The following is a 13,429-nucleotide window of genomic DNA, read 5'->3' as shown; positions in this document are numbered from 1 at the left end:
CTGTGGAATCTGTTGCCACAAGCACCTGTGGAGGCCAAGACATTGGGCGCATTTAGGTTCTTGATTAACCAAGGCATCAAAGGGTATGGGGAGAAGATAGGGGAGTGGGATGACTAGAAGAATTAGATCAGCCCATGATTGAATGGTGGAGCAGACTCGATGGGCCAAATGGCCTACTTCTGGTCCTGTAGCTTATGGTCTTATACAGCTAGGGTTAGTGAGTTATGAGCATGCTATGTTGATGCCAAAAAAAAAAAGAGACACTTGTAGGCTGCCAGCACTGTCTTCACTGATTTGATTGGACTTAACTGTTGCATTTCTTGTACAGTACTGTGCAAAAGACTTTAAGCACCCTGGATTTTTTTTCAGATGGTATGGTTTCCACAAAGCCTTTTTCGCAAAATCATCAAGGGTGTCTGGGATTACCTGGAGAGACAGAAGCAAGCAATGTAGCCAATATCTGCAGAAAAACTGTGACAAGTTCTCCAAGATGCTTGGAACAACTTTTGAGCTGATTTTCCTATAAAACTGGATGGCAGTGTACATAAGGGAATAGAATCACAGACACGAGAAAATCTGTAGAAGCTGCAAATGCAAAGCAACACTCAATGCTGGAGGAACTCAGCAGGCCGGGCAGGATCTATGAAAAGTAAAAAAAACTCAACTTTTCGAGCAAAGATCCTTCATCAGGATTGGGAGGGACTTGGCCTTGAAACGTCAACTGTTTATTCTTTTCCGTAGATGCTGCCTGGCCTGCTGAGTTCTTCCACCATTTGTTTGTGATGCTAAAGGAATAGATGTAGTTTTAAAGACAAAGTGTGTTCACACCAAATATTGATTTTTTTTCACAATTTACTGCTTTTTATAGTATTTTTTAAATATACAGAAACTTCACATCATTATTTTAGAAAGCATCAACAGAATTTTTTTTTACATATGCCTAAGACTTTTGTTTAGTATTATATGCTTCAATGTACATGTGACACATAAAGCTAATCAAGCAAACAAAATCTTGCTGGAGGAACTCAACGAGTCGAGCAGAATCTGGGGGAAAAGGAATTGCCGTTGATTTGATTTGAAACTCTGCAACAGGACACATCAGGGTTTCGACCTGAAACGCAAGTAATTCCCACAGATGCTGCTCGACCTGCTAAGTTCCTCCAGCAGATAGACAATAGGTGCAGAAGTAGACCATTCGGCCCTTCGAGCCTGCACCGCCAATTTGAGATTATGGCTGATCATCTACTATCAATACCCGGTTCCTGCCTTGTCCCCATATCCCTTGATTCCCCTATCCATAAGATACCTATCTAGCTCCTTCTTGAAAGCATCCAGAGAATTGGCCTCCACTACCTTCCGAGGCAGTGCATTCCAGACCCCTACAACTCTCTGGGAGAAGTTTTTCCTTAACTCTGTCCTAAATGACCTACTCCTTATTCTCAAACCATGCCCTCTGGTACTGGACTCTCCCAGCATCTGGAACATATTTCCTGCCTCTATCTTGTCCAATCCCTTAATAATCTTATATGTTTCAATCAGATTCCCTCTCAATCTCCTTAATTCCAGCGTGTACAAGCCCAGTCTCTCTAACCTCTCTGCATAAGACAGTCCAGACAACCCAGGAATTAACCTCGTGAATCTACGCTGCACTTCTTCTACAGCCAGGATGTCTTTCCTTAACCCTGGAGACCAAAACTGTACACAATACTCCAGGTGTGGTCTCACCAGGGCTCTGTACAAATGCAAGATCTCCTTGCTCTTGTACTCAATTCCCGTTGTAATAAAGGCCAACATTCCATTAGCCTTCTTCACTGCCTGCTGCACTTGCTCATTCACCTTCAGTGACTGATGAACAAGGACTCCTGGATCTCTTTGTATTTCTCCCTTACCTAACTCTACACTGTTCAGATAATAATCTGCCTTCCTGTTCTTATTTCCAAAGTGGATAACCTCACACTTATTCACATTAAACATCATCTGCCAAGTATCTGCCCACTCACCCAGCCTATCCAAGTCACCCTGAATTCTCCTAACATCATCACATGTCACACTGCCACCCAGCTTAGTATCATCAGCAAATTTGCTGATGTTATTCTCAATGCCTTCAACTAAATCATTGACGTAAGTCGTAAACAGCTGTGGTCCCAATACCGAGCCCTGTGGTACCCCACTAGTCACCACCTGCCATTCCGAGAAACACCCATTCACCGCTACCCTTTGCTTTCTATCTGCCAACCAATTTTCTATCCATGTCAATTTCTTCCCCCCCTTGCCATGAGCTTTGATTTTACCCACCAATCTCCTATGTGGGACCTTATCAAATGCCCCATAGATAGTTTACAGTTCCTGATTTCAGCAAATGCTGTCCACAGAGGAAGGCAAAGCCAAGAAGACACAGGTGAAGGTTGGAGGGTGCACAAAGGAACAAAACCATGGAGATGTTTAATGGAGTTAGGCAGCCAAGGGCCCTCATCATCGATAGCAATAGCAGGCAAATGGACTACATATTGTGGGTAAAGCTGGAGCTTGCACAGAATCCCAACCACCCTGCTTATGGACTGCTTGTCCCACTCTCATCAGGGATGAGGCTAACGTAGCAATCATGCTAGTACCATGAGACTCGGAAACTTACTTCCTCCAAGCTGCCAGGCTGAACCCAACACCATCCACCCACACCACTACATATACATCACATAGTGACACCTTATGAGCATACGAACAGTCTGTGTATAGAATAGTTATTTATACGTTGTTTTACAGGATTGCTTTTATATTTATATTTTTGCTTTTTTGCGTTCTTTTTGCATATTGTGTTTTATGCTGCACTGGCTCGAGAGTAACAATCACTTCATTCTCCTTTATACCTGTGCACTGAAGAATAATGCATAAATAATTAGAATCTCGAATGTTAAGTGGTGAATGAATGTGGACAGTACTGGCTGGAATTCCACAGGGCTAAAGTGCACACAAAAGACGAATGAAGACTTTAGCAATAGCAGGGGAAGAATTCAAACAGCTTCCTGTAACCAGGATACAGTGGTTGCTGAGTGACTCTACTTTGGCATTTGGTATCAACATGAGAATATTAATATCAAATGCCAAGTTTGAGGAGATTTAGTACATCACCAAAGACTTGCAAATTTCAGTATGTAGGGTGCAGAGCATTCTGACTGGTTGCATCACAGGCCGTAATGGAGGTTCCAGTGCACAGGATTGCAAGAGGCTGCAGAAGGTTCTAAATTCAGCCAGTTCCTTCATGGACACAACTCTCCCCACTGTTGAGGACACCTTCAAGAAGTGGAACCACAAAAAGGCAGCACCCATCACTATAGATCTTCACCGTCCAGGACATGCCCTCTTCTTGTTTCCACTGTCGGAGTGGTAGTACTGGAGCCTAAAGACCCACATTCAATGATTCAGGAAAAGCTTCTTTCCCTCCACCATCAGATTAATGAATGGTTCATGAACATTCTCTCATTATTCCTTGTTTTTCCACTACTTTTTTAATTTACAGTAATTTTACGTCTGTGCACTGTACTGCTGCTGCAAAACAAATTTCATGTCATATAAGACATGAAATATAATAAATCATGTCATAATAAATCTGATTTTGAAATGACAACATTGAACAATATTGAACCAACTATTTTTAATATTCAAATTGTCAGGACTATTAAAAAGGTCTCATTTAGCAACTGCTGGCAGGATCCCTTCTGTTTTTCCAAATTCTCCAAGCATTTCCCAGTTGTTTTCCTATTTGTCTACCGTGCGTTTTTTCTGAGGCGCTTTCACAATGTTGAGTTTCTTAGGCATGTTGGAGCTGGCTTTCATGGTGACATCATGTTCGATTTTGTTCCTTATAGCTACTTCCAGGTTCTGCAGAACAAGGTTAAAAGCCAGGAGTCAGCCACCTGTCAGAGTTTACCCATGAACACCATCTTCCCATGTCATCAAATTGCTGAACAGTCCATGAACTGCAAATTTTATTCTGCATCATTAAGACCCCTCACCACCCAGACATGTCCTCTCCCCATTGCTACCGATGGGGAGAATGTACAGGAGCTGAAGACCCACACTCAAAGATTCAGAAACAGCATATTCTCCTCCTCCATCAGATTTCTGAATAGTCCATGAACACTATCTTTTATTTACATTATTTAATTTACAATTTATAATAATTTTTATGTCTTTGCACTGTACTGCTGCCACAAAACAAATTTCATGCCATAAGTCAGTGATAATAAACCTGATTCATAACTTAGCTGAATGAAATTTATGTGGAAAAAGGCAAACCATGATGGATTCAGGTCGAGGGGATCAGGGATCACAGTGAGTACTTATGGGAGTGGGTAAGAATGCAAAGGAGGAAGGCATTTGTGAGCACGAGAAGGACAATCTCTTATGAAGGTATAGACGGTATGAATGCATGCACGCATCCACTGAGGCCAGGTGAGATGAGAACTAGAGTTCAAGGGTTTAGGGTGAGGGTGGTGCAATTTGGAACAGGCTGCCAGAGGAAGTGGTAGAAGCGGATTTGATTTCAACATTTAAGACAAGTTTGGTGAAGGATATGGATAGCAAGGGTTTGGAGAGCAATGGTCCAGATTGGACTTGGCAGAATATTGTTGTTTTGTTTTTCTTCTGTGCCCTGTAACACATCAGGCAGCAACCTTGCCGCTTCTTTAGCATTTGTCTGTTTTTTTTTTAACTAGGCAGAGTTGCTAGCTCAACACTCAATCCAATACAGATGGAAAGTGTGCAAGCAGCACGCCTCAAAGTCCAGGGTGGATGCCACTACACCATCAACCAGCTAGGCAGAATGATAGATCAGCACAAATTAGAAGGGCTGAAGGGCCTATTTCTATGCTACAGTGCTCTGTAACTATGGTAACAAGAGGGGGAGAAGAGGTAGGAGTGTTTTGCCCAAAAATGCCCCCAGTCTCCTTACCTCAGGACTCCACACCCCAGTGATGGGGCTGATTAAAGATTATCAAGGATCTAAATTAGTGGTAAAGATTGGATTCTAAAATTACCGGTACAATCTTATAATTGACATCTGATCTATTCACAGAAGCAAAGGAGATGGTCTACATTTGGAAACTCCTCATCACTACAGCTCCTGTTACATGAATTTACTAAGCTCCTGGCAGAGAAAGTGAATCTGCATACTGGAGCAATTCTTTCCCACCACCTCCTACAGTCAACCATAGGCTGAACCTGGCAGGAGCCTAGAATGGAGAAGAGACAATGACGGATGAATAGTGGCTGGAAGTTGCTCCACATCACGGGGCAAAATCCAGTACAGGTTCAGTACCTCTTATTCGAAATTCCAAAATCTGAAAACTTCCAAAATACAAAATTGAGTGCTAACATGAGGTCACAAACGGAAAATTACACAAGGTGCTGGGAAGGTTCCCATGCAATGCGCAAGTCTCTGCACACCACAGACAGTTCTGAAATGTAATCTCACATGTGCAATGAACAGAAGTTAATGAGAAATAGAATAAAGTGAAAAATGAAGATCTCAATTATGTATTGAAAGAGTATATTCATCAGGGTAGGAGTGATTATGTTGCTTAATGGTATACTGATCATGAAACAAGCAAAAGATCTATCATGATGAACTGAAAATTGAAGGTGATTGTGAATATTCAGCACGTTGTTTGCAGAAATTTAAGGCAGAGTAATAAATTTTTAAAGATTTGTGGTGATACGGCGTCTGCTGAACACAAAGTAGCAGAGAAATTCATTGTCAAGTTCGCCAAGATCATTGCTGATGAAAATCTAACACACTGAACAGCTACATCAATACATGTGTGATGAACAAGTGTAAGACAAACTGCTTACCGGTAGCACATAAATTCAGCATCAGGAATGACTGCAATCCCAAGTTATATCATACATTTCAAAATCTGGAAAAACTGAAGCACTTCTGGCCCCAAGCATTTCTGGTAAGGGGTACTCAAACTGTATAAGTTTCAAAACACTGCTCACTCCACTTCCTGCCATTTGTTGCTCACTTGCAGCCTCTCCTGGCAGAGTAGAGCACTGCAGCTGTACACATTCCATCCTAAAATTTGGAAGAGTGTCATTGAACAGAGCATTACAGGAAAACTGCTGAAGTTTTAGACTGGGTGCAAAGGAGATTTAAAGCATGTTGCCTGAATTAGAGAGGATAAGCAAGCTATTTTTTTTTTCCTTTGGAGTGAATGAGAGGTGACTTGATAGGAACGTACAAGAGACATATAGGTAGATAGAGTGGAGAGCCAGAGACTTTTTCCAGGGCAGAAATAGCTAAAATGAGTCCAGAGTTGTAGTGAGTGAAGTTATCCACAAGGTGGAACAAGAAAACTCAGGAACAGAATGTAGAGTAAAGTACTCCAGTTACAGACTTGCAGGTTAGGTTTGGTGAGTTTGGGCGTTCTATGTGGGTGCCAGAAACATGGCAACACCTGCGGGCTGTGCTCAGCACACTGTTGGATTGTGTTGGTTGTTGACACAAATGACACATTCCGCTGTATGTTTTTATGTCATGTGACAAATAAAGCAAATCTTTAATACATACAAACATGCAAAGGGCAAGAGAAAATGCAATGTTTGCATTAACAACACAACCTAAGGATGTACTGGGGGCAGCCTGCAAGTGTCGTCACATATTCCAACACCAACATAGCTTGCTTAGAATGCTTAGCAGAACGACACAGAACACAACAAACATACACTGTCCTGATGCAGGGATTAGACTGGAAACATTGGCTGTTCCCCCTCTGAATTCATCCATTTTTGTTGTTCCGGATTCCAGTATCTGCAGTCTTGTCTCCAAAGATTGGTGAAATTGAGTAGAACATGCACTGCCTGTACCAAAGGACCTGCTTCTTACCTCACTTACTCAACAAAATGTGTAAATGCCTGACTCTTTATCCTCCTCCAGCAAGACAAAGGAAGCCGTCAGCATCCACCCGTCAGTCTCACCCAAATGCTTAAGATTCAGCCTTAACTTGCTTGCCCATTCAACTGGAGCATGCATTGAGTCTTATAGCAACAGTGAGTTGCAGAGAAGGTGTCCCACTTTTAAGCATCATATTCTATCTCTACAACATGGAATGGAACGATCTTAGAAACAAGGTTCTGCAGATGCAGAAAATCCATTGTAACACACACAAAATGCTGGAGGAAGTCAGCGAGTCAGGCAGCATCTATGGAGAGGAATAAACAATCAACATTTCAGGCCAAGACTCTTCACCAGCACTAGAAAGGAAGGGAGAGAAGCCATTATAAGAAGATAAAGAGGAAGGAGTACAAGCTGGCAAGTGATGGGCAAGTACAAGGGCACCAGAGGGAGGTGATGGGCAAGTAAGGTGAAGAGGTAAGAGGGGAGCCAGAATGAGGAATGGAAAAAGGAGTAAGGTTAGGCTCAAAGTTTACAAAAGACTGGTTAGGCCACAGAGCAGGTTATACAGCTCTGCTCAGAAGCATCATCAGAGAATAGAAGTTCACTATTAAATGCAAAATTTAGCCATGTTAGGAAATGACAGGCTGTCTCTCTTGTTTCAAATCACAAACAGTTTGTGTTGATAATGCTGTTTATTCTCTGACAGATGTTACCCTGCTTGGCAATGTTTCTCACTGATCACTGGGATTTCTAAACAACACCCTTCTGTGATAAAAAAATTAATAATTCCCAAATTAAATACCTTCTTTAGTTTCTGTTGCTGAATCACTTGCTTCTTTTTGGGAGCAATTACTCGACCTAATGGGGTTAAAAACAACATTGTCACAGAAGGGAAATATCAAATAAATAGATGATTTGTGCAACATATTTTATTGAACCAAGAAAAGTTTAAGCCACACTTGAGCACATTACTTAACAGTGCTAGCAACAAGGGTTCAACTGTTGTGTTGGCTGTCAACACAAATGATACATTACACTGTATGTTTCGAAAAAGGAAGTCTCTAACTTTATAGCTTTATAGGTTCATCAGAAACTCTGCTCATGTGTACCAAACACAGCCATTCCCTCACAGAATGCAAAACTTTGCCACGTAGGTATCAACCCAAGTAGAAACATGTTTGGCTGGAAGACTCATAAGGTCATGGATTTGAGACCAGTTCAATAAATTTCAGTTGAAGGGGCGTTCAATTGCTGGAAGTGCAGTCATTCAGATATTGTTAAACTATGACCTTATCTTCCTCCTCTGGCTAACACAAAAATTCCTACACGGTTAACACTGAACTCTCACTCATCAATATTAAAACAGTGCTTACTGACATCATTGACTGGTCATTGACGCATGACTGGTCTATAAATTGGCTACATATTTCTCTCATGTGAAAAGCGGGGGGGATCATAAACAGGACTTTACAAGGTGTGAAGTGCCTGGGGACAGGACATGATAAATGGAAAAACTGTTGTTTTCATTTTTAAAAATAAATATCACATGCCATCCATAAACAATTCCATACATACATTCCTGATGTGCACAAGTGCAGAACATATCTACAGTATCTATGTTCCCATAAGGATATGGAACAGATGGGAGGCAGAGAGACAGCGACTGTGGGGAAGGGAAACAGATTTAGTGGCTCAGATCGAAGATCTGTCCCATCGCAAGTTCAGACTGATCTGCATCAGATGGAATGCCAGAATGTGGCAAGTGCACATATGAAGATTGATCACGCAGTCATTCGACAGGGCCTCCTATGCATGGAAGGCTCTTTTCGCTCTACATGGGCTTTCGGGTGTGCATGTTTTGGTCTCGGCACTCCCACAAGTTGCCCAGTGTGTACCGTAGTTAACATGACTCAAGCAAGAAAAATGCCTTCACTGTCGAAGACATTTGCATTATGGTGGAAGTTCCAGGTTATCAGGGAGCATGAAGCATGTGAAGTTACCATAACTAGGGAAGGATATTGAGGAACTGAAAGGTCTGAAGGTAGATACAGTAACTCACCAGGATCAGATGATATACACCCAGAGTTCTGAAGGATGGAACTGAAGAGATTGTGGAGGTAGTAATAATAATCTTTCAAAAATCACTAGAAGAGGGGAAAACACTCAGCTCTTCAAGAAAGGAGAGAGGTAGAAGAAAGGAAACTATAGGCCAGTTAGTCGGACAGTCGTTGGAAAAATGTTGGAGTTGAATATTAAGGATGAAGTCTCAGGATACTTGAAGACACATGATAAAATAGGTTATAGTCAATATGGTTTCCTCAGGGAAAATCTTGTCTGACAAATCTTTGAAAAAAAATAACAAACAGGATTGACAAAGGAGAATCGCTTGATGTTGTGTGCTTGGATTTTCAGGTCTTTGACAAGTGTCACACAAAGCTGCTTCACAAGCTACGAGCCCATGGTATTACAGGAAAGATTCTAGCACAGATAAAGTAGTAGCTGATTGACAGGAGACAGAGTGAGAATAAAGGGAGCCTTTTCAGGCTGGCTGCTGGTGATTAGTGGTGTTCCACAGGGGTGTGTTGGGACAGATTTTTACATTATATGTCAATGATCTGGATGATAGAATTGATGGCTTTATTGAAACGTTTGCAGATGATATGAAGACAGGTGGAGGGGAAGTAGTTTTGAGGAAGTACAGAGGCTACAAAGGACTTAGATTAGGAGAATGGGCAAAGAAATGGGAGATGGAATATAGTGTTGTGAAGTGTATGGGAGTCCTTGTGCAGGATTCCCTAAAGATTAATTTGCAGGTTGAGTCTGTGGTGAGGAAGGCAAATGCAACGTTAGCTTTCTTTTTAAGAGGACTAGAATATAAACACAAGGACGTAATGTTGAAGCTTTATAAAGCTTTGGTGAGGCCTCACTTTGAGTATTGTAAACAAGTTTGGGCCCCTTATCTTAGAAAAGATGTGTTGAAACAGAAGATGGTTCAAAAGAGATTCATAAAAATGGTTCCAGGATTGAATGGGGCTTTATGTATGTACGTATTTAAGGTAGAGGTTAATAGATTCTTGATTAGTCAGGGCATGAAGGGATATATGGAGAAGGCAGGAGAATAGGACAAAGAGGAAAATTGGAGCAGACTCGATGGGCCAAATGGTCTAATTCTGCTCCTATATCTTATGGTCTAAAACATTTAAACCTATGGATCTGTTGTCGTTTTTGCTCTGTACATACATTACAAAGTTGAAAGGTCATCAAACTGAAACGTTAGTGCTGTTTTTCATCCCATTGATGCAGTCTAAGCTGAGTATTTCCAGAAAAACCGCCCTCCTACAAGAGTTAAGTACAAATGAAGTACAGTGGCACAAGAACAATCAACTAAGTAAAAACTAGACCAGAAATTTCAAAGTCAAAGCAAATTCATTATCAAAGTGTTTATATTAATCACATACCACATTGAAATTCATTTTCCTGCAGCATTTACAGAAAAATAAACAGATTGAGAAGTTAGCCAGAGATTTTATTTTCTAGGGCAGAAATAGCTAATAGGAGAGGATAGGATTTTAAGGTGATTGGAGGAAAGTATGGGAGCGGGGAGGACTATCAGAGTTAAGTTTTTTTTAAAAGTGTGTGGTCGGGTGATGGCAGATATATTAGGGACGGTTAAGATACTCTTAGAAAGGCACATGGACGATAGAAAAATGGAGGGCAACATAAGAGGGAAGGATTAGATTGATCTTAGAGTAAGTTATGATCTCAGCATAAAATTGTGGGCTGAAGAGCCTATACTGTGCTGTTGTGTTCTATGCTCAATAGAATTTATGAAAAACTATACGGAAAGACAGCCAAAGCAACCGAAGTGCAAAAGAAGGCAAAGTCTACAAATAAAATAGAAATACACTGAGATGAGTTAGAGAGTCCCTGAAAGTGATCCTGTAGATTGTGGAATCAGTTCAGCATTGAGGCGAGTGAAGTTTTCCATGCTGGTTCTGGAGCCTGATGGTTGAAGAGCAATAACCATTTCTGAACTGACAGTAGTTTCAATAAGGTTGCATCTTCAATGTTTCAAACAAAATTTCAAATTAATTTACAGAAGGTACGACTTGACACACAAATTAAAACCAATTGGCTAATTGTGGCTTAGCCAAAAAGGGCGTAAGGCTACACGGAGTGCGTTAAAGCCAACTTTGGGAGAGTAATTGCGGGGTTTTGGGGGAGGTTGATGGTGAAATTCCAGAGGGCCTTGGAGTCTAAACACATCTTACCAAGGCTGGAGTGATAGCATTCAATTAGTATCTTTGACAGTGAAAAAATCTGAGGTTAGAGAAATAAGAAAGTCCATGAGAATACTTAAAAGCAAGATGAAGATTTTAAAATTGTTCCTTTGCTCAGCCAAAATCCAACGTGTGCCTACCAAGTTCATGAAAGGCTCATGGTGGGATACTTGGTGACATTGTACAGGTGTCCAACTGCAAAGATTTCCAATAGCTTTGAAAAATGCCCAATGATCACTTTCTAATTGCCCATCAGGAAGAACAGAAAATTAATTTAAGAACTACTTCAAAATTCAAGTTTTAAAGTAAATTTGTTATAAGTATATAACTATATTCTACTTTGATTCATTTTCTTGCAGGCATTCACAGGAAAATAAAGAAATACAATTGAATTTATGAAGAAATGTATATAAAAAGACAGAAAAAGCAAATGTGCAAATAAAAATAAATCCTGAGAATACGAGCTGTAAAGATTCCTTGAAACTGAGTCCATAGGACATTGAATCAGTTCAGTCAGTGAAGCTATCCACATAGTGCAAGATCATAGAGTAATAACTGTTCCTGATCTTGGTGCCATGGGACTGAAGGCTCCTGTACCTCTGCCTCGTGGCAGTAGCATGAGGGCATGGCCTGGATGGTGGGGGTCCAAGATGATGGATGTTGCTCTCTTGTAAATGTGCTCAGCGTTGGGAAGGGCTATACCTGTGATGGACTGGGCTATATCCGATATCCACAATGGTCTGAAGATTCAAATTCAATTATTATTCTGTCTAGTTCCATCAACCCACACCGGGACCACAGCCTTCAATACCCTACCCATGAACGTATTTATCTAAACCTCTTTTAAATGTTGAAATCAAATCAGCAACCACTACTTGTGCTGGCAATTTTTACTCTCACCATCCTGAGTGAAAACTTCCCCTACATCCTCCTTAAATATTTCACCTTTCACCCTTAACCCATGACCTCTAGTTTTCGTCTTAATCTCAGTGAGAAAAGCTTATCTATATTCTTCCTAATTTTATATACCTCTATCAATTTTCCCTCATTCTCCTATATTCCAGGGAATGAAAAATCATAGCCTATTCAACCTTTCAGGTACTCAAGTCCCAGCAGTGTCCTGGTAAATTTTCTCTGTACCCTTTCAATGTTGCTGATATCTTTCCTGTCGGAACACAAGTGACCAGGACTGCACATGATACTCCAAATTAGGCCTCACCAATATCTTATACAATTTCAACATAACATTCCAACTCCTGTACTCAATTCTTTAAAGTATAAAGACCAATATGCCAAAAGCACCCTGTACAAACTATTTCTGATTGCCACTTTCAACGTGGTTCTTTATGGTTCCGTGTTTCCAAATGCCTCCGTTCCTCTGCACTTCTCAGTGTTCTACAGCTCACCGTGCAACTTCTATCCTGCTTGTCCTCCCAAAGTGCAACACCTCACACCTGTCTGCATTAAATTCTATCTGCCATTTTCCAGCTCATTTTTCGAACTGGTCCAGATACTGCTGCAAGCCTTACTAGCTTTTCTCACTGTCCACAATCTATACTTTGGTGCTCTGGGACAGTTGCTTAATTAGGCCAAAATGTACTGATCCGATGTGGTCCGAATGTGTCCCAATTAAACGGAATCCACTCTATATCCAGTCCCTTAGAATACCTTCCAATAACTTCCGCATTACTGATGTCAGGCTCGCCTGCCTATAAATTCCCAGCTTACTCTTAGAGTAAGAACATTAGGTATCACTCAATATTCCAAGTATTCTGTCCTGAACTGTTACCACCTCAGTTTCAACTTGTAGAGGCCCCCCCGCCAGACTCTCACTGATCTCCCCTGTCCCACCCCCGTCACTTCCCTCACCTCCCTTCCTCGGGCCCCGGGCTCCGCTCCGAGACTTTCCCGTAGCCGGTTTCCGCGCCGCCAGTTTGAAGCGACCCTGCGCCATGGCAAAGCACCTTGGGAGTGAGGCACGGCGGGATACTGGAAGACCGCGGGGCGAGGCGTGACAAGCCGGAACCTGGTGTGAATGTCCCTGAATTTGGAATTAAAACCTGTGGAGACATCGGGAAAAGGATTATAGGTTGGTAGTTCATTGGGCTGAGTGGCCAAATAAAGCCATTGTAAGGTTCGGCAATGTAGAGCGTCAGCAGGAGGATTGTGGGAGAAAGAAGGTCGCAGAGCGATGCCTTTTGGGAGTATGAAGGTCATGGTATGAATGATAGGACAAGGAAAGAGCCGGTTAGGATGA

The 13,429-nt window shown here is 41.5% G+C and overlaps 1 protein-coding gene across 2 annotated transcripts; it reads right to left on the bottom strand.

Annotated features, from left to right (window-relative positions):
- Window positions 1–868: 868 nt before the first annotated feature.
- On the bottom strand, window positions 869–13,345 carry c16h19orf53 (chromosome 16 C19orf53 homolog). Of its 2 annotated transcripts, none has more exons than XM_059991905.1 (3): window positions 13,042–13,345; window positions 7,695–7,750; window positions 869–3,876 (listed from the first exon to the last, which is right to left on the bottom strand). In XM_059991905.1, the coding sequence occupies exons 1-3, from the start codon at window positions 13,124–13,126 to the stop codon at window positions 3,754–3,756; spliced, it is 264 nt and encodes an 87-aa protein (XP_059847888.1). In that variant the 5' UTR covers window positions 13,127–13,345; the 3' UTR covers window positions 869–3,753. The 2 variants fall into 2 exon arrangements, with proteins under 2 accessions (XP_059847888.1, XP_059847887.1); XM_059991904.1 differs by having other exon boundaries at window positions 7,695–7,752; window positions 13,048–13,345.
- Between the last annotated feature and the right edge of the window lie 84 nt (window positions 13,346–13,429).

This window comes from Hypanus sabinus, chromosome 16 (genome assembly GCF_030144855.1).
Source record: "Hypanus sabinus isolate sHypSab1 chromosome 16, sHypSab1.hap1, whole genome shotgun sequence".
NCBI classification, from domain to species: domain Eukaryota; kingdom Metazoa; phylum Chordata; class Chondrichthyes; order Myliobatiformes; family Dasyatidae; genus Hypanus; species Hypanus sabinus.
The sequence above is the reverse complement of the archived record's forward strand: the minus strand, read 5'-3'. Positions and strand labels throughout refer to the sequence as shown.